This window comes from Bolinopsis microptera, chromosome 3 (genome assembly GCF_026151205.1).
Source record: "Bolinopsis microptera isolate Bmic1 chromosome 3, MBARI_Bmic_1.0, whole genome shotgun sequence".
NCBI classification, from domain to species: Eukaryota; Metazoa; Ctenophora; class Tentaculata; order Lobata; family Bolinopsidae; genus Bolinopsis; species Bolinopsis microptera.
This window is the reverse complement of record NC_087074.1, coordinates 155,795-174,914: the sequence shown is the minus strand read 5'-3', so window position 1 is coordinate 174,914 and position 19,120 is coordinate 155,795. Positions and strand designations below refer to the sequence as shown.

The 19,120-nt window shown below is 40.5% G+C and overlaps 2 protein-coding genes across 5 annotated transcripts in view; one reads left to right on the top strand and one right to left on the bottom strand.

The window, feature by feature from the left end:
- Nucleotides 1-19,120, top strand: part of LOC134812953 (dedicator of cytokinesis protein 7-like) — a 132,937-nt gene that overhangs the window by 7,581 nt on the left and 106,236 nt on the right. For all 4 annotated transcript variants that reach the window (XM_063820585.1, XM_063820583.1, XM_063820584.1 and 1 more), the window contains exons 6-10: nucleotides 720-879; nucleotides 1,125-1,222; nucleotides 10,714-10,780; nucleotides 11,354-11,428; nucleotides 11,603-11,674. In XM_063820585.1, coding sequence (XP_063676655.1) covers nucleotides 720-879; nucleotides 1,125-1,222; nucleotides 10,714-10,780; nucleotides 11,354-11,428; nucleotides 11,603-11,674 — 472 coding nt within the window. The remainder of the gene's footprint in view (nucleotides 1-719; nucleotides 880-1,124; nucleotides 1,223-10,713; nucleotides 10,781-11,353; nucleotides 11,429-11,602; nucleotides 11,675-19,120) is intronic.
- LOC134812954 (histone-binding protein RBBP4-like) overlaps nucleotides 1-19,120 on the bottom strand; it is a 152,923-nt gene that overhangs the window by 95,548 nt on the left and 38,255 nt on the right. The gene's annotated exons all lie outside the window — the stretch shown is intronic.

The window sequence follows — 19,120 nt, the reverse complement described above, 5'->3', positions numbered from 1 at the left end:
TATTATAGGGAGCTAGGGTAGGGTGTATTTATTATATGGAGCTAGGGTAGGGTGTATTTATTATAGGGAGCTAGGGTAGGGTGTAGTTATTATAGGGAGCTAGGGTAGGGTGTAGTTATTATAGGGAGCTAAGGTAGGGTGTAGTTATTATAGGGAGCTAGGGTATGGTGTAGTTATTATAGGGAGCTAGGGACTAGGGTGTAGTTATTATAGGGAGCTAGGGTATGGTGTAGTTATTATAGGGAGCTAGGGACTAGGGTGTAGTTATTATAGGGAGCTAGGGTAGGATGTAGTTATTATAGGGAGCTAGGGTAGGGTGTATTTATTATAGGGAGCTAGGGTAGGGTGTAGTTATTATAGGGAGCTAGGGTAGGGTGTAGTTATTCTATGGAGCTAGGGTAGGGTGTAGTTATTATAGGGAGCTAGGGTAGGGTGTATTTATTATAGGGAGCTAGGGTAGGGTGTATTTATTATATGGAGCTAAGGTAGGGTGTATTTATTATAGGGAGCTAGGGTAGGGTGTAGTTATTATAGGGAGCTAGGGACTAGGGTGTAGTTATTATAGGGAGCTAGGGTAGGGTGTAGTTATAGTTATTATAGGTAAATGACAATTCATATCCTATACTAATCACTACTACTATATACTACTATATAATACTGCTATATACTACTATATACTTAGTTATATATACTACTACTATACTAATCTCTCATTCCAGTGAAGACACGTTTGACATGTCGGAGGGCGATGGCATGATTCTGGGCTATCTGAAGGACTATACCCTCCCAAAGATAAAGTACACAGATTCCAGCAACAAGACTTGCCGAGCTAAAAACAGGCCCTCTACACTCTTCTCTCTCTATCCTAATCCTCAAAGTGTAAGCACTTTACTTATTTTAAAATATGATCAAACTTTGCATGAGTTGTAAACTAATTACTACAATATCAATAGCTATACATCGGACGTGTCAATGGGGGCCCCCATACATATATTACATTTATTGAGTATGTAGCTAGTCCTAGCTACATAACATGAAGATTGAAGGCTTTGTTTCACTTCTAAATAAAAAGCTCCAATAGTGGATTACGAATAAATAACCAGAGATTAAACTAAATTTTACAGTATCATTTGGATGAAAGAATAGAGTCAAGAAAGAGACCCCCTGTTCCCTCAGCTCATGAGAAACCATTCCGGATCATGATAACTTTCACTAAGCTGGAGTAAGTAGGGTGGGGTTATTCTGAATTAAGTATACTCAGGATTATTTAGTCATTATATGGGTAGGGCAGTGGCAAGGGCTCAGTTCTACAGCAGGCCAGGGTGTCAGAATTATTGGAGTGTTGAAAATTGTATGTGTATTTATGATGAAATCAATATTTTTCAACGGGTCATAACTTTACTTCTGAATATCGATATTACAAAATTCAAAAACTGGTCTGTTATCTGTAGAGCTGAAGACAATCGTTTGAACTTTTTTCGTAGGTTCAAAATTTTCTGTTGATGTACCTCACAAGTCACAACCCATAATTTTGGCCTTTTTTTAAAGGATCGATTCCAAACTTGGTTAGATTTATGAAGGAGTAAGGGATTTATGTGTAATTTTTTTCGGCGATTTTATTTCTTTAGACTTAAGTCGAGGAAGATCGCAGGATTCCTAGTCTACGCTACTCTTTTCATCATGGCTACGACACTCAATTTTGGGACATGGAATGTTTGCGGTCTATCGACCACATACAGGCAACACTTCGTTGCAGAGGACATTGACAGATATAACTTAGACATTTTAGCACTTCAGGAGACCAAGACACGTGAATACTTGGAAACAACACTCCCTGGACATCATCGATTGTTTTTGTTTGATCAGAGACACGGTAGACACGGTGGACTTGGGTTTATTGTTAACAAGCGTTTTTTGGAATGTATAGTATCGCATCATCAGATCAGTGACAGAGTTGTTTATATGGACTTTAAATTAAGTGCTAAAAGGGTGGATCAACCACCTTGTCATATCAGAATTGTTAATTGTTACAGCCCTACGAATCCCAAGTCAGTTCAGAATCCCCGATTAGCAACCCAATTTTACGATGAGCTACTCGAGGCTATCAGTGTTCCTGCTAGATTTGAAGTATGGATGTTAGGCGACTTTAACGCCAAACTTGGCAAAAGAAGCCCTGTTGATGTAGAAAATGGTTTACATGTGAATATTGGTAGACATGGTGTTGGGAGGAGAAATGAAAACGGTGAAAGGTTGCTACACTTTCTCACTGCTAATGGCCTGTTTGCTGCCAACACTTCATTCTCCCATAGCAGCAGACACATTACCACTCGGACTGGTTGGATTCGGGATCGAGCAACCAGGAAAAGTAAACCTTATTTCCAACAGATTGACTTCATACTCTGCAGGTCCAGAAGCAAGGCACTGCTAACTGATGCCAGGTCATATGCAGGTACAAAGCACCGCAGTGACCACAAACTTGTTGTTGCCAAGGCAGATTTTTCGCAGCGCTTCAAGTTGTACAAGGAGAGCACAGCATTTCAAAAGACTTATAACACAACAACATTGATTGGAAGCAAACAAGCTCAACAACAATATCAGCAAGAACTTCGTCAGAAACTTGAGCAAACTGTATCAGATCCTGACTTTACCTCCAACAACACGGAACAGCAATTTGATATACTTTTTGGTGAAGTTAAAGAAGCTGCTGTTTCCACTGTGGGTTTTCGCAAGCCACAGCGAAAAAGGAATCATTCCTCTGACAGTCAAGTTGTTAGCATGTCTGAAGAAAGGAAACAACTTTTACAACAACTGAACAACAACGAATACAGAGACAGGACAGCTCTCAGAGCTAAAATCAACAGGCTCTCAAACGACATTACTAAACGGTTGAAAACATTGAGAGTTGAGTTAGCAAACAGCCTAGCTGACTCTATAGCCACCATAGACGAAGGACGGAGAATGTTTGAAGCTGCTCGTCAACTATCAGGCAAACAGAAAACGGGTGCAGGCTCTGTGTCTGTTTTCAACACTGACAACCAGCTGGTAGATAATGAACGAGACAAGGCTGAAATCATTCGCCAGTACTTCGAAGAACACTACACTGGACCTGACAGTGAACCACCACTAGAACCGTTCACAGGTAACCCTAGGCCCCTTCAAAACCCCATTACAGCGTTTGAAGTTGAGCTTGCGGCCAAGAAACTCAAGAACGGTAAAGCTGTTGGACCAGATGGGATCCCAAACGAATTTCTCAAACACTCTCCTGAAATCTTTTTTTTCCACATTTGCACAACTTACTAATCGATCCTTTGAGCTCCATGAACATGTACCTTCTTTCACAGAGGGATACCTTACTCCGCTCCAAAAACCTGGAAAGCCACTAGGCCCCCCTAAGAGTTTGCGCCCACTTTGCCTACTAAACGGTACTAGAAAGATATTGTCCATGATAGTCTTAAAGCGCATCCAAAGGCAAGTATCTCAGTACACTGGTCCTTGGCAGAATGCCTATAAACCTGGCCATAGTTGTGCAAATATCGTTTGGACCCAGCGAATACTAGTGTCAGTTGTCAAGGAAAAACGCTGGTCTCTTCATAAGATGGGCATTGACATGTCCTCTGCTTTTGATACCATAAAGAGGTCGGTATTACTTGACATTTTAGCTGATGCTGGTTGTAGTGAGGACGACATTCGACTGGTAAGGTATTTGCTCGCAAATACTAAACTGAAGATCAAAGTGAACTCAACAATATCGGGAGAGTTTATTGTCACGATTGGAGCTTTTCAAGGCGACAGTTTGTCTGGAAACTTGTTCACTCTATATCTGGCAGCAGCACTTTACCACCTGCGTGCTGTTATGTCCTATCTAAGACCTAACCCTCCCATAGCTGTGAATCTGTTACCCCTCGAGTGGGAGTATGCAGATGATGTTGATTTTACTGATGAGGATAAAAGCAATTTGGAGTCTTTGTTGCCAATATGTAAAGAGATATTGGAAGAGTGGAATCTTTTTGTCAATGAGTCAAAAACCGAGTTCACCCACTTCTATCTGGCCGGCAAGAACGAGGTTGATAACAAAGGAGAGACACTCAGAGGTAGAGAACCTTGGAGGTCATCTATCTCTTTAGGCTCTAAGTTGTGTAGCATCGAAGATGTCAAGAGACGATGTATACTTGCTAACATTGCTTTTCAGAACTACAAAAAAGTCTGGGAACAAGGTAGACGTATACCCTTGAAGATTCGACTCAAGATATATGAAGCACAAGTTGTTTCAATACTGATGTATAATTGCAACAGTTGGGCAACATCTAAACAACTCCTTCAAAAACTTGATGTCTGCCACAGGAATTATCTCCGTACGATCATCGGCATGACCTACCCTAATGTCATACGAAATGTGACTCTATACAAACGCTGCGAAGTTGTTCCACTAAGTGAGCGTGTTGCTCGTGCACGGTGGAGAATACTCGGTCACATCCTCCGCAGTGATAATAACTCACCTGCCCAGCTTGCCTTACATTTTGCTGTAGAGAGTCAGAGTTTGATGAGAGGTAGAGTCGGACGACACCAGTCAAACTTGTTAAAAACTATTTTGAACGATTTAAGTGACAGAAACTTTAGACTTGTAAATACAGACGATTTATACCATTTAAGACTTTTTGCAACAGATAGAAAAGCATGGAGAGAGTTAAGCATGATTTAGTTTATTCTGTGTTATTTTTCTCTTGGTGACTTATCAGGTCATCAAGATGTTCTTTATGTTCTATTTTTGATTTGAATAAAGTTATATAATAAAAAATAGACTTAAGTGTACAGCTCTTCAGGCGATAGTGAAACATATGGAAAACTATAGCTTTTATAAAAGCTCTCTTTCTTCCATAATTTAGTCGAAACTGACTTAGCCCGGAATTCAGGGGAAGCAGCCGAAGGCTTCAAGTCAGTTCATCCCTACTTTCAGTTCAGCCCTACACTAATAGCATACGTTTGTTTAATTCGCTCTCTTATCTGCTTTCTTATCTCGCCTTGTTTAACGGCGAGATATTGCGCCTCTCACCTTAGCCTTACATCATGGCAGCTGTGGACGACACGGAGATTGACAGTATTATGTTTAAAGTTGAGGCTTGGACGGCAAAAGTTATGAATCAGTTCGGTTGTGAAGCACGAGTTGACATGTCCTCTTTGCAAGTATTTTTTGCTTCAAAGGTCATTAAAGGAAACGTTTTGCTGCGTTTCTGATAGAATCAGTTCAGGAAAAACGTCATGGTTTGTCAACCTGAAAGTTCAGTTACCACCGAGACTTTGAAGGAAGTCGTCAAGTTTGTGGTGCAAGCAGAAGACCGGAGCAAGAACATCATAATTATCGGTTTGCCTGAAGATTCCAGTAAAGACTTTAACAGAACTGTAGGAGACATATTTGAGGATATAATTGGACTGAAACCATCAGTGGAGCTCAGTAGAGTTGCCGAGTTGGCAAGTTGAAGGAGAAGACTACTCGGCCAGTTACCCTGTCCAGTTCCAGTACAGCCCATCAGATACTCAGTCAAGCTCGAAAGCTGCGACATTCAGCGAAGTTTAGTTCAGTCTTCATTAGTCCAGACCGCTCATTGGAGGATCGAGTTGAGTATAGACTTCTTGTTCAAAACTTGCAAAAGAAGAAGAACGCTGAGCTGAACAAGCACCATTACATCAAAGAAGGGACAATTTATACTGAAGACAAATCAGTGAGATGAGTGTGACTTTTACTTGAGTGTATTTTTTACAATACATGTCTTGCTATTATATTAGGGACGATAGTGTTTGTATGATGATGGGGACTTGTCCTGTTGTGATATGTTACTTGTTGAGTTATTCTTTCTGGCTGTTGGAGCATACACAACTTTAAGTTTTCGCAATATTTGCTTTGTTAGATGATGTTTAAATTCCGTCGTTAAGTGCTGATCTACACAGTGTGGCATTTTCCTATTAAGAGTGCAGTGCCCTTGTGAGGAATTTTTACTATTATTATTATACATTTGGTAAGATTAAAACTAGTCATTAGAACAATAGAACCGGGCACCATCTCGGTTTACAATCAGTCAAATAATCCAGTGCATTTTTCTCTTTCGTCGTGATTATCGACAAAATTTACCTTCTTTCGGACTTTATTTGAAGAGTGTACACTGTACCCTGCTGTACCCTGCTGTAGAGTGTACCCTGCTATTATTATAATAGGGGTTTACAACTGAGAACTCAAATCTTAAAATCAAAAGATAAATTTAACAGAGTATAATACTACCCGTAGTAGAAAAATCTCGAAAAACCTTCTATTAAAATACGAATTGTACTGCCATTTATTATAATGTGCTACAACACGTCACTATGGTGACAGGCTGTTCTGCCGTGTCATCACGTTATCATTTTCTTACCGTGCGTTACAGTACACTCTACAGCGTGTAAACCTTGTCAAACTTGTCATCCTTTTTAGCAAATATAGATTTAACCATAGCAACTGATGTGTAACCATAATAACTGTACATTAAACCATAACAACGGATGTGTTACCATGATAAACCATAGCATACTATACTACACGATACTATCTTGTCCAGTAAAAGCGATGAAAATTATTCGAGTGTATGGGTTCCGAGATGACAAGAAAGATCTGACAAATAGAGTGTACCCACTACACAGTAACAATGCAGTGGCAGCACATCAGTATTCAGTAACCAAGGTAACACATTAGTAACCAATGTAACGCATTAGTAACCAATGTAACGCATTAGTAACCAATGTAACACATTAGTAACCAATGTAACACATTAGTAACCAATGTAACGCATTAGTAACCAATGTAACACATTAGTAACCTAGGTAACACATTAGTAACCAATGTAACGCATTAGTAACCAATGTAACACATTAGTAACCAAGGTAACACATTAGTAACCAATGTAACGCATTAGTAACCAATGTAACGCATTAGTAACCAATGTAACACATTAGTAACCAATGTAACACATTAGTAACCAATGTAACGCATTAGTAACCAATGTAACGCATTAGTAACCAATGAAACACATCAGTAATCAAGGTAACACATCAGTAACCAAGGTAACACATCAGTAACCGAGGTAACACATTAGTAACCAATGTAACACATTAGTAACCAATGTAACACATTAATAACCGATGAAACACACCAGTAACCAAGGTAACACATCAGTAACCAAGGTAACACATCAGTAACTGAGGTAACACATTAGTAACCAATGTAACACATTAGTAACCAATGTAACACATTAATAACCGATGAAACACATCAGTAACCAAGGTAACACATCAGTAACCAAGGTAACACATCAGTATCTGAGGTAACACATTAGTAACCAATGTAACGCATTAGTAACCAATGTAACGCATTAGTAACCAATGAAACACATCAGTAATCAAGGTAACACATCAGTAACCAAGGTAACACATCAGTAACCGAGGTAACACATTAGTAACCAATGTAACACATTAGTAACCAATGTAACACATTAATAACCGATGAAAAACACCAGTAACCAAGGTAACACATCAGTAACCAAGGTAACACATCAGTAACTGAGGTAACACATCAGTAACCAAGGTAACACATCAGTAACCAAGGTAACACATCAGTATCTGAGGTAACACATTAGTAACCAATGTAACACATTATTAACCAATGTAACCCATTAGCAGTGGTCGACCACAACCCCGGCCCTTCCTAGCCCCGGCCAAAACTTGGCAATTTGCCGGGGGTAAACCCCGGCCCCGGCCAATAAATTTACCCCCGGCCCCGGCCAAAAACCATGCATTTACCGGGGATTTCATGAATGATTTTGGCACATTTTTGAAAAAAACAAACACAATTTAATGGTAATTATGAGATTTCATAGTTGAAACAATTTATTGTCTACGTTGGGTACGTTCAAATATTATAGAAAATACAACATACGGCTTAAATTAGACTTCGGCTAGTAACATAAAAACCGTGGTTCTTCCTCAGTATCAGACTTTTCAATTAATCGTCTCCGAAAAATTTGCGATAAAACATACGTATAGGGACTACGGGTGGAAGATGAATAATTGAAATTCCAACAGCATCTTGTTCCCTTCATTGTGCTGATTCCGGGAAGCATTCTGTTTACGCTCTCGTCATTCTGTAGAATGAGATATCGTTCATTTAAAATTGGGTAATTATAGGCCTGTCTTCTCAACTCTAGATCTTTCCTTCATAAGCCCGCTCATTGGCTGTGAACTAGAGTCTTCGTTATTTACAAAAATTGAGATTATGCAGAGATAGTGGTGCCAGCCGTTACCTGGGGACCCCAGGCTGTAATATTCACAAACAGTGAAGCTGAGGCGGAATGAAAAGCTGGGATGAGTGCGGCCCAGGAATACCAGCCGTTAAGCCGCTTAGCTTATTGTACAAATTATATTACAATTGATAGCATCATTCAAATTTCAAGTACGTTTTAAAGCAATTTACACGAAAGTATGATAATTATAACCAGTTTAATCTTGTTCAGCGTCATCGAAAATGTAGGGTTACAAGGTTTTCCCTTCGATTTTCATCCATAACAAGAATTGCGCCGGTTAGCGGACGCTAGATTTCCATCAACCGTAGTGATTGTCATGCCTTTTAAAATTTAAAATTTAAATTAACGATAGTTTCATGTTGGTCAAAATATTAAATAATGGTTCTTTATTCACCATTCTTGGGGCGCTACGGAACACAAAATGGAGGGGTTGCCATTGTCAATTAGTCAAATTTAAAAAGTTAAATGACCGGACACCGTAGCGCCTGCGCCTGTGTGGTGATATGCAGTTAAAAGTCGTGAAATCCGTAGTAGGTAATACTAATGCAACTCATAATAACATTTATGGTCCATTTCGTATAACAAATCAAGCACTCACAACAAAACGAGAAGTTAGTATGTTGTACCGCATCATGATCAATGATCAAATAAAGAAAAGCGTGAGCTACTTAACACATGTCACATGTAATGTATAAAATCCGGGAAATCGCGTGTTATCTAAATCAATTGGCGCCGCGCGCAATCGGAAGTGTAATTCGATCAATCGTCAAATCGTGCAAACGTATGCGGAGGGTAACCATGGCGACTACGCAGAGAATATGCATTAAAATAACGTATGCGGAGGGTTATGCATGTTTTGCTTTGTGACACCGTACGAAAAACTTAGCTACCTACTATACCCATTCTCAATTCCTTCTGCACTTCTATACATCTTATGCCTTTTTAAAGAAAAAGACAGTTGATGTAAAAAATCCTTCTATTATCGATTCTCTGGGCCAGCTGTCTGCTGGGTTTCAGAAGGTGGTACCAGATGCTGCTATAATTGAGCGTTTAGCTGCTCTAATTGGGTCCAATTACATACGAAACACTGTATTATTCCATATAAAAATATAAGGCCTGATCAAGTAACTTGAGCTCTGGTGACGTCACCAAATATCCTATTCGGCATACGACACGTTACGAATGTGATCACGTGCTCGAGGATTTACGAAGTAAGGTCACGTGATAGGACCGACTGTCACGTGACCTCAGTTATCCCTTATATGGCACAAGGAGCTGCAATTGATCAGCTCTTAATTGGGCTGCAATCCTTGACAGGCCTATAATTACCCAATTTTAAATGAACGATATCTCATTCTACAGAATGATGAGAGCGTAAACAGAATGCTTCCCGGAATCAGCACAATGAAGGGAAAAAGATGCTGTTGGAATTTCAATTATTCATCTTCCACCCGTAGTCCCTACATACGTAGAAAAAAAAAGTAAAAATACTGCACTGCAGCTAAAACTACGGCTCAACGTAAACTACAGAGCCTTACATTAAAACCATGGTAAAAAGTAAAAAATGTTTCGTATTTCTGCAGTAGTCTAAATAGTTCTCACGAGCTAGTTAGTATATAAACTGCTATCTGTAAACAACCGGACTACTAACTATAAACAACAGAGAGGCGTGTCACAAGGAGCGCGCAGTGCCCACGCGCACGTGCAGTGTGCAAACATGAAAGAAAGTCTTGAACTTAACCATTTATGGTAAATTTTTGTGAACCGGGCCATATTTGGATGTGGGATTACTTTTAAATCCCGAGGTCCAGATAAAGTAGCAGCTGAGGGTTATCCTCAGTTCTGAGTTGAGGATTAGAAATTAAGTATGACCTGAGGATTATCCTGAGTTGGTTCGCAGCACGAAGTTGCGGTTTAATCCTCAAGTCTTCATGTCGGTGAGAATAAGCGACACCTCAAGTTGAATCCTTCCCGATTGCATCACACCAGCCTTAATTATTATCAAATTCATGTTTCAATTTCTGACTACAGTTTGGTAAACTACCCCTGGCCTCAGCCCCGGAAAAATGGAAGATTTCCCCGGCCCCGGTCAGAATCCTGCCCCCGGTCGACCACTGCCCATTAGTAATCAAGGTAACACATTAGTAACCAAGGTAACACATCAGTAACCAAGGTAACACATCAGTAACCAAGGTAACACATTAGTAACCAATGTAACACATCAGTAACCAAGGTAACACATCAGTAACCAAGGTAACACATCAGTAACCAATGTAACACATTAGTAACCGAGGTAACACATCCGTAACTAAGGTAACACATTAGTAACCAAGGTAACACATTAGTAACCGAGGTAACACATCAGTTACTAATGGCAAAACTTTTATTTCAGAATGACACCTGCTATCGAACCATTTTACGCATCGATGGCCCTCTACGACGCCAAACTAAAGAAAAAGGTAATTTTCAGACTTTCCATCCACCACTTTAAAAAAGGGGGATTTTAAAGATCAGGGTAGGTGTGTTTAAATATGTCTTCTGTCTATAAGTGTGTCACACTTTGCCATGACGACGGGAACGCAGGCTTGTTCCTTCAAAATCTGAGTTTGGCAGAATTGTATTTCATTAGTCAGTGCACGGCATAATATAAGGTAAACACTAAACAGTCAAATGTTTTGGGAGGGAGGGAGGGAGGGAGGGAGGGAGGGAGGGAGGGAGGGAGGGAGGGAGGGAGGGAGGGAGGGAGGGAGGGAGGGAGGGAGGCAGGCAGGCAGGCAGGCAGGCAGGCAGGCAGGCAGGCAGGCAGGCAGGCAGGCAGGCAGGCAGGCAGGCAGGCAGGCAGGCAGGCAGGGAGGGAGGGAGGGAGGGAGGGAGGGAGGGAGGGAGGGAGGGAGGGAGGGAGGGAGGGAGAGGCCAACCTATTGTAGAACACTGCACTGTACAGTGTACATCTAACAATTTAAATATTTGTGGTTACAACGCCGTTAACCACAGCTTCAGGTGCCGTCATTTTCACATCCTTATCGTGTCAGGTATCAGAGACGTTGTATTTTGACTTAAACTCGAACGAAATGCTCAAGAAAGCAGGTCACCGCCTGAACTTCGAAGTAAGTTCGTTATATAATATACAGTATATGCGTCTCATTTTGTAGCACCCCTACACCCCTACTGTAGTGAAGTTTAGATTTAAAACTTGTCCGCTCCCGTTTAACATGAAAAAGTCAGAATCTAGAAAACTACAATGCAAATTAGCAACCATGAGAACATTTTTAAAATTTCAGAACGAAACAAGGGGCTCTTCAGCAATATTCTCTATTACAGAGCCGACCAGCGACATGTTCGTCGTCATCAGGGTAAGTAAAATTTCCCACCTATTGGTTCGTTATATACAGTATATGGTATCCAATGGTAAAAAATGGTGGAAAATGGGGAAATTTTACAATTTGAAAACCCGATTCACCATAAAAATCATTCACAGTTTTTCACCATTTTTCACCATTTAAGTTTTTTATTTTCAAACTATCAAATCAAAATATGAAATGTGTACCAAGAGCTCAGTTTTGATGAACCCTACACGCCAGTTTTGATGTTACTTACTCGCTAATTTCACAACAAAGTTACCAGTTTTGATGTTTTTTTTGGTTTTTTAAAAAGAATAAACGATAAAGGTTACATCATAATTTTAACTCTCATTTTCACTTATATCGAATAAAATTATATTGTTATGTATCATATGATTTTGTAAATATTGCATTGGCCGGTGTACCAAAAACCGGTCCCCAAAAAAAACTGTATACACTGTTTACACAGTTACACTGTATACAGTATATACAGTATATACACTGTATACATTGTATACAATGTATATTATACACTGTATACAGTATATATACAAATTACAATATATACACTGTATTCAGTTTATACACAGTGTATACTATGTATACACTGAATACAGTGTATATATACACTGTATTTTGTTGAAATGCGCTTAATGTGATTATATTTTGCCTATACAATTGCTACTTCCTCCACTGTATACTGTCAAATACCGACTATAACTGTGTATTCTGGTTGTAAATTAATTAAGTTTTGCTCTATTAAGTATTAATCATAATCAAGACATACGGTTATCTAGTCCGTGTTGTTTTACATCCAGTATTAGCAGCATTATCCTTGTATTTTAAATATTTAAAATGTTTGATTTTTATTAATTGATAATCGGGTTGAACTTTATGCAATTGATATTTGATCAGTAGATGTACTAAAATGGAAACTAGTGTACATTTTCCACAACGTTGAAGACCAACGACACAACATGAACTTCTATGATTTCGCAAAATAATCGAACTGTTCGTAGGACGCGGGCTCCTGGCCTTCTTGTATTTTTGCGCAAATCTCACGCGCGCAACGGGTGAAGCTGAGGCATCGCGCGCTAAATGTATTGTCCCATTATAGGTTTGATATTATTTTGAAGTACATTCTGTTCCCTCTACCAATCTTCTGGATTGTGGTTGAAATTTGAATGAATAAATCGTCCGACTAATCTGCGAGATGTGCAATATCCTTGCCGAAAGAACGCTTGGGGGTGATGGGGCTGCATCCATGACGTGAGCATCACAGATCACTATTATTGTTATTTTTATTCCATAAATTTCCAAGTAGAATGAACTGTTCAGAACTTTTTGTTTTCAATTTGAGGATTTTAGGAATTAATCAATATAATTAGCGTTAGGAGGGGGGGGGGGTGTTCACCCTGATTTTCTTGTGAAATTTGATTTCGAAATAGCAATTAATAAAACAAATATTCAATAAAACAAATATTTATTTTTACGGCACAATCAAACAATATCAATAATAAATAAATCAGGGGAGGTTTGAAGCGGTTTCAAGTGCCGAAGGCCACTGCTTACCTTTAGGATTTGAGAGTGACCTGTGCTTGAAACCCCCTCAACCATCCACTACGTCAATATACTTATTATACAATTAATAAAGAAAAATATAATAATCTAAAATTACTTATTGGTTTAGTTAGGTGACACAGGAGAGCCCAGTTGAGATTTAGTTTAGGTTTAGGTTTTAAATCATAGTTTAAAAGGTTAGCCATGTTTCATGGCAGAGAGATATCATGTGTGCAGATTGACCATCAAACTAGAGCCTGTGACCAAACGTTTGAGAGGGTCCCGGACTCCGGGGTCCGCGGGACAGCCACCCCCATATTTAGTCCCAATAATGCCAAATCATCTTAACATGATCAAAACCTAGATTTTATGTGCTCTACTTGTAGCTAGTGGCAGTGGCGTAACGAAGGGCCCCGCTGTGCGGAAGGGGGGGGGGGGGGGCCGGGGGCGCAAAATGTCATTTGAATGTGGGATAATTTTGAAAAACTTAACTGAGGTACAAGCAAAACTGTGCGTTTTGCTCTAGAAGCACAATTTTTTAGAAATTTTACTTGCGTATCCTCTAGAATCACCTAATTTGTTCAGTTTTAGGGAGGGGCGTTAAAAGGGGAGGGGGTGCCAACAGGCAACGTTACGCCACTGGCTATTGGTCCCTTGAACTCGTATACGAATTTTCATCAAGATTGGACAAAAAAAATGACTCAGTTATGAGCCAAGAACCATATGCCCATATTAGGGCATACGCACCAAATATGGTAAATTTCGTCCCATAAATTGGTCAAATATCAATATTTTTGAATGAAACTTTCTTTATATGAAAGGTAAGCCTAAACTACATATTTTCTGTAAGTTATAGCTTTATATCTGTTTAAATGTGGATACTAAGGCGAAAAGACCACAAAAAATGAACAAAATTGCCCATATCTTGGTTCGCGATATTCGCGGAATTGATCTCATCAAAATTGTAACTACTAAATCAGTTTTCAAAATTTTTAGCTCATAAATGAGCTAAAAACCATATGCCCATATTTGGGCATACACACCAAATTTGATCGATTTTGGACCATAAATTGGTCAAATATCAATATGTTTAAATGAAAATAACTTAATGTAAAAGGCAAGCCTAAACTACACATTCTGTATGATTATCAGTTCAATATCTACCTAACTGTGGATTTTGTGTTCAAATCGCTCATATCTCAATATGGTTTCAATATTTTTTAATGAAATTTGGCGGCCAAATTCTGAAAAATGCCTGGCAAATTTCAGAATTTGGCCACCAAATTTTTTAAAGGCCTAACTCAAAATTCCACTACAAAACTTATGGTCGAAATGCGATTCTACGTTGATTCTGAAAATTTCATAAACAAATATAGGCGTAGCTGTCCCGCGGGCACCGGTGGGCACCCGGAGTCCGGAACCCCCTCAAAAGTTCGGTCACAAGCCGTAGTTTGTTTGTCAATTGCTATCTCGAAATCTAATTTCACAAGAAAATCAGGATGAACCTGGCTTTTACCCGCTTAAACACGGCCAGGTAGCGCAGTTGGTTAGAACGCCTGTCTTACAATCGTTAGGTTGCGAGTTCGAAACCCACTGACTGCCTGGTCGTGGGGTGAGCGTCGTCGACGTTCAGCTAACAACATACTTGTACACGTTGATTTGGTTTGATTTTAATGCGCGTTGATTCGAAAAAGCCACGTCAGCAACAATATTTTCAACAATCGCCCTGGCGGCCATGCTGGCCAGCCAGGGCACAGTCCCGATCGCTCCTGATCCACCCCTTGGTCTAACTTATGGTCTAACTTATGGTCCTGGCACAGTCCCGACTGCTACCGCTCCTGTACTTAGTCTAACGTACGATCCTGGCAGCAACATCTCAGATGGCGGAATAGATTGGAACTGCAACACTAAACAGAACAGAAACTCAACAAACATCGAACAGACACCGAACACTATATACTACTCTAGAAATGGTTTGGACACTTTAAATGATTGCTGTAATGGCCCTTATCAGTCGTACAAAGAGATAAGGACAACTATTTGTAAAAGTACATTACACGCAATAGAACACATTAGAATTGTAATTGTACATTGCACAAGACTTTTCGAGCTAATATTCCTGGAGTTATTGCAGTCCTGCTTTAAAGCATTGATGAATATTGTAGGAACGTGCATGTATTATTTTGATGTATGGGGTAGACAAGGACATGACTTTATAGTGTGGTTTTGGAATGTGAGTTATAGTTTCGAGCGTTTAAACAGCAATTTGATTTATAACATATGCAGCAGATATATCTCTAATGTTATGAATGAACTTAATGACGGTTTTATGACGAGTATGTTACGGTCCTCTTGCTCAGCCATGTCACTGCTGCATGCCTCTTCTAGGTTTCGTTCCGCGCCCGCTGGTCTTTCCCAGCCAGAGCCCACCAGTAGAGCTCCGCCTCCTCGCGCCTTGTCTCCGCATGCGTCGCGAACCGCGTCTCAACTGAGTGTACTTGTCTTTCAGCATAGCAACTCCCCCACATACACTCCTCACAATCCCACTCACAGTGCACAGTGTGACAGATTAGGTAGTGACCGGTCTTTGCGAGCTGGGGACTGGTTTCAGATAGCTGTAGTTGTCCTTCTGAGCCTCTGCTTCCTTGTTGCGACGCTCATAGCCTTTACTTTGCTGCTTTTACTTAGGGAACTCAGAAGCAGACCACTGGCCCCTACCGTTCCTGTTTACGTCAGTGAAGAAGTAGAAAACCAATGTCTTAGTTCTAGTAAAACCTCGTGTAAACAGATCTCTCAACCCGGTTGTTTTTCCAACTCAATTTTTGATTTCTCTGCTTTGAAACTTGGTAGTTTGTTTCCACCACCTTGGCTGACTAATGCAACAGTGATGATGGCGAACGGCTCTGGGAAAACAGACGAGGCTAAAGAATCAAGTGAAACAGAGGATAACGACACTGATATTACTGAAGTAAGTGCCACTGAAGGTCTCCTGAAGCCGACCAACAATGTGCTATCATCTTGCCAGGAAACTCCCGCCAAGAAGCTCAACAGACGTCTAAGTAACGTGAGCTGGGGTAACACTGAAACAAGTGATGATGCTGGATCTGAGTCAAGTCTTTCAGGTTCACAGACAAAGAGTGATACAAACAGGCGGAGCACAGTGTGGATCAGAGATGACGGTGAGATATTTCTTGACAAAGGGAAGTCCTGCAAGCTTGGTTACATAAGCGACTACATCAGTACTGAGAGCAATGCTAACCTTTGTGCAGAACTCACTGCTACTGTTGGGAAACTCTGCACACCAAGCAACAAAGATAGGTACAAAATCGTCCTCAAACATGGTGTGGAGACCAAACTGACAGATGTTGATCTAAAAAAGGGGGCAAAGAAGCTTAAGAAGACCGCAACCCCTAAAATGTCTGAACTATCCGTAAACCTGGACGAACCGTCTGAACTTTGCTCTTTTGTCAAATGCCACCAGGATCGTATCAACAAAACGGTTGAGGACGTTTTTCAGTTGGATGTTAAGTTTGACAAGACCACTATTTATCGGATGAGTGACCCCTCACACAGTATTCCATACGGCAACACTAGCCAGGAAAACAGCAATTTCTCTCCAGTAGTTGCAGTGTTGGCACTTGGTCTGAAGGATCCACGCCCCATGTACATCAAGACCCAAGCTGGGAGTCAAGTAACCCACAAAGCGGCCCTTATGTCTGGCACGTTGTGCGTACTCAGTGGCAAGACAGAGTTGAGATACAAACGCTCGATACCTAGAGGTTGGGGAAAAGTAGAAGAACAGTACTTCCTGATATTTGAACAGAAATGTCCAACAGAAACTGACAGCGCCCTCAAAGGTCCGCAGAAGAACCCTCAGTCAGACATCACCACGGAACAGGCTGAAGAAATGAACTTCCCCCTCCTTAAGACTCCCCCCACTGTTGTTCGAGTAACGTCTGTAGCAGACAACCTGGATTATGAAGCAGATGGAGGACTCCTGCTTGCATCAACGATCAGTGCAGTTGTAGGGAAGATGGATGAGGGAACGGTAGATAAGGAGCTCATAAGAAGTCAAGTCTCAACTGCAGGATCTTTATCTGAAAAGCGGACAAGACTTCAGAACAAAATGTGCATGTCAATCGGGGAACTCTCCATGTCAGCAGCCAATAACTCGATGTCTCACGGCATGAACTTCTCACGATGTGACTCCCCGAGGATCGAAGACGTGGAAATGAAAGATGACATTGCATCAGTGCGTAATGCTCAAAAATGTGTGGAGAACTCTCTAAAGCATGTTGTGGATTCCATCGTATCTGTCAAGGCGAATGTAGCAACTCTCCAGGAAGCGACCAAACAACAAACTCAAAAAGACATCTCGCCTCACCCAACCAGCAACACCGACGTTTTGGATGCGATAAGTGATTTGAAAAGTGCAGTGAGTGATTGCAACAACAGAATCGACAATCTGAGCAAGACAAATGTGTTTACACAAACGATAAAGGAGTGCAATGGTAAAATTGATGACCTTGTGGAGAACATAACCGGCACAAAAGATGACCTTCAGTCAATGAGGAAGATTCTGAACGACCTTAGTCAAAATGGAGTAGATATCATGAAGAAATCGGTGGAAGACATGGGGAGCTACTACAATAGTGTCTTCTGCGATGAAACAAGGGAGCACATTAAAGACATCCACGCGTATGTAACACACCAAATGTGCGAGGTCGCAATTCAAACTGACCCTTTGATAAAAGAAATAGCAGCGTTAGGAGACCAACCGAACCTAGCCTCGCCTTCGCCCAAATTTGGTTTCCCCGATCCAATAAAGCCCTCCCTGAAAGTCTTGGTCGAAAGTGGGCAACCCATCAACGTTTGGCTTGTTACCGATTCAATTATGAGACACATTGATGAGTCATGCTTGGAATTTAGGAAATATAGGTTGAATTTCAAAAGAATTGACTTTACATGTAGTGAATCACTGACCGGTGAATACATGATGGGGAGCAAAATACCAACAGAGAAGCCTCAACTAATATATGTACATCTCGGCATCAATGATATACACAAAGGAGAGGACATTACCAAAATCATCGACAACTTCAAGATCTTTAATGAAATGCTAGAACTAGTATCTCCCACCACCAGACTGGTCATCCCTTGCCCCCTACTGAACGGAAACACCTACCAGAACCGACACGTCTTTTCCTTGAGGAGATCCCTGTCCTTATTGGTCAATCAGCAGCAAGACGAGGACCCTAAAACAAAAAGGATTTTCCTTCAGAGAAATGATAAGTTCTTCATTAACACTCAGTCCACTTCTAAGCAGAACTTGATGTACTTCCGCGATAATCTCCATCTATCAGAAAGAGGAATGCATGCAATCACCAACACCACGAGAGACACCCTCGACAAGATCTTCAGGGAGTTTGAGCTTCCAGTCTAAATTTTAGTCTTCAAATCATGACCACCAACCCAACCTCTTGAAAAAATACTATGAATTTACAATCCAAAATTATAAGCTGGAACATCCAATCAACAAATACAACTTTTGGCTCTAAGTTTGATGACCCTCAATTTTGTGCCGTCTTTGACAAGTTTCCTATTGTCTGCCTTCAAGAAATAAGACAACCTGTCAAACACTCGGGTTACAGGTCCTTCAATAAAACCCGCCGGGACAAAAAACATGGTGGCGTATGCATAATGGTCCAAAACGAAATATCCAAAGGCGTTAAACTTGAAAAATCCACAATTGAAGATGTTGTTGCCTGTAAACTTGACAAAAATTACTTTGGCGTAGATAATGATATATTCATTGTTAACTCATACATTAAGCCAGCTAACACTTCCTCTAAAAACTCAAATATTTCGGGCTTTGACACCATCCGTGAACTGGACCAA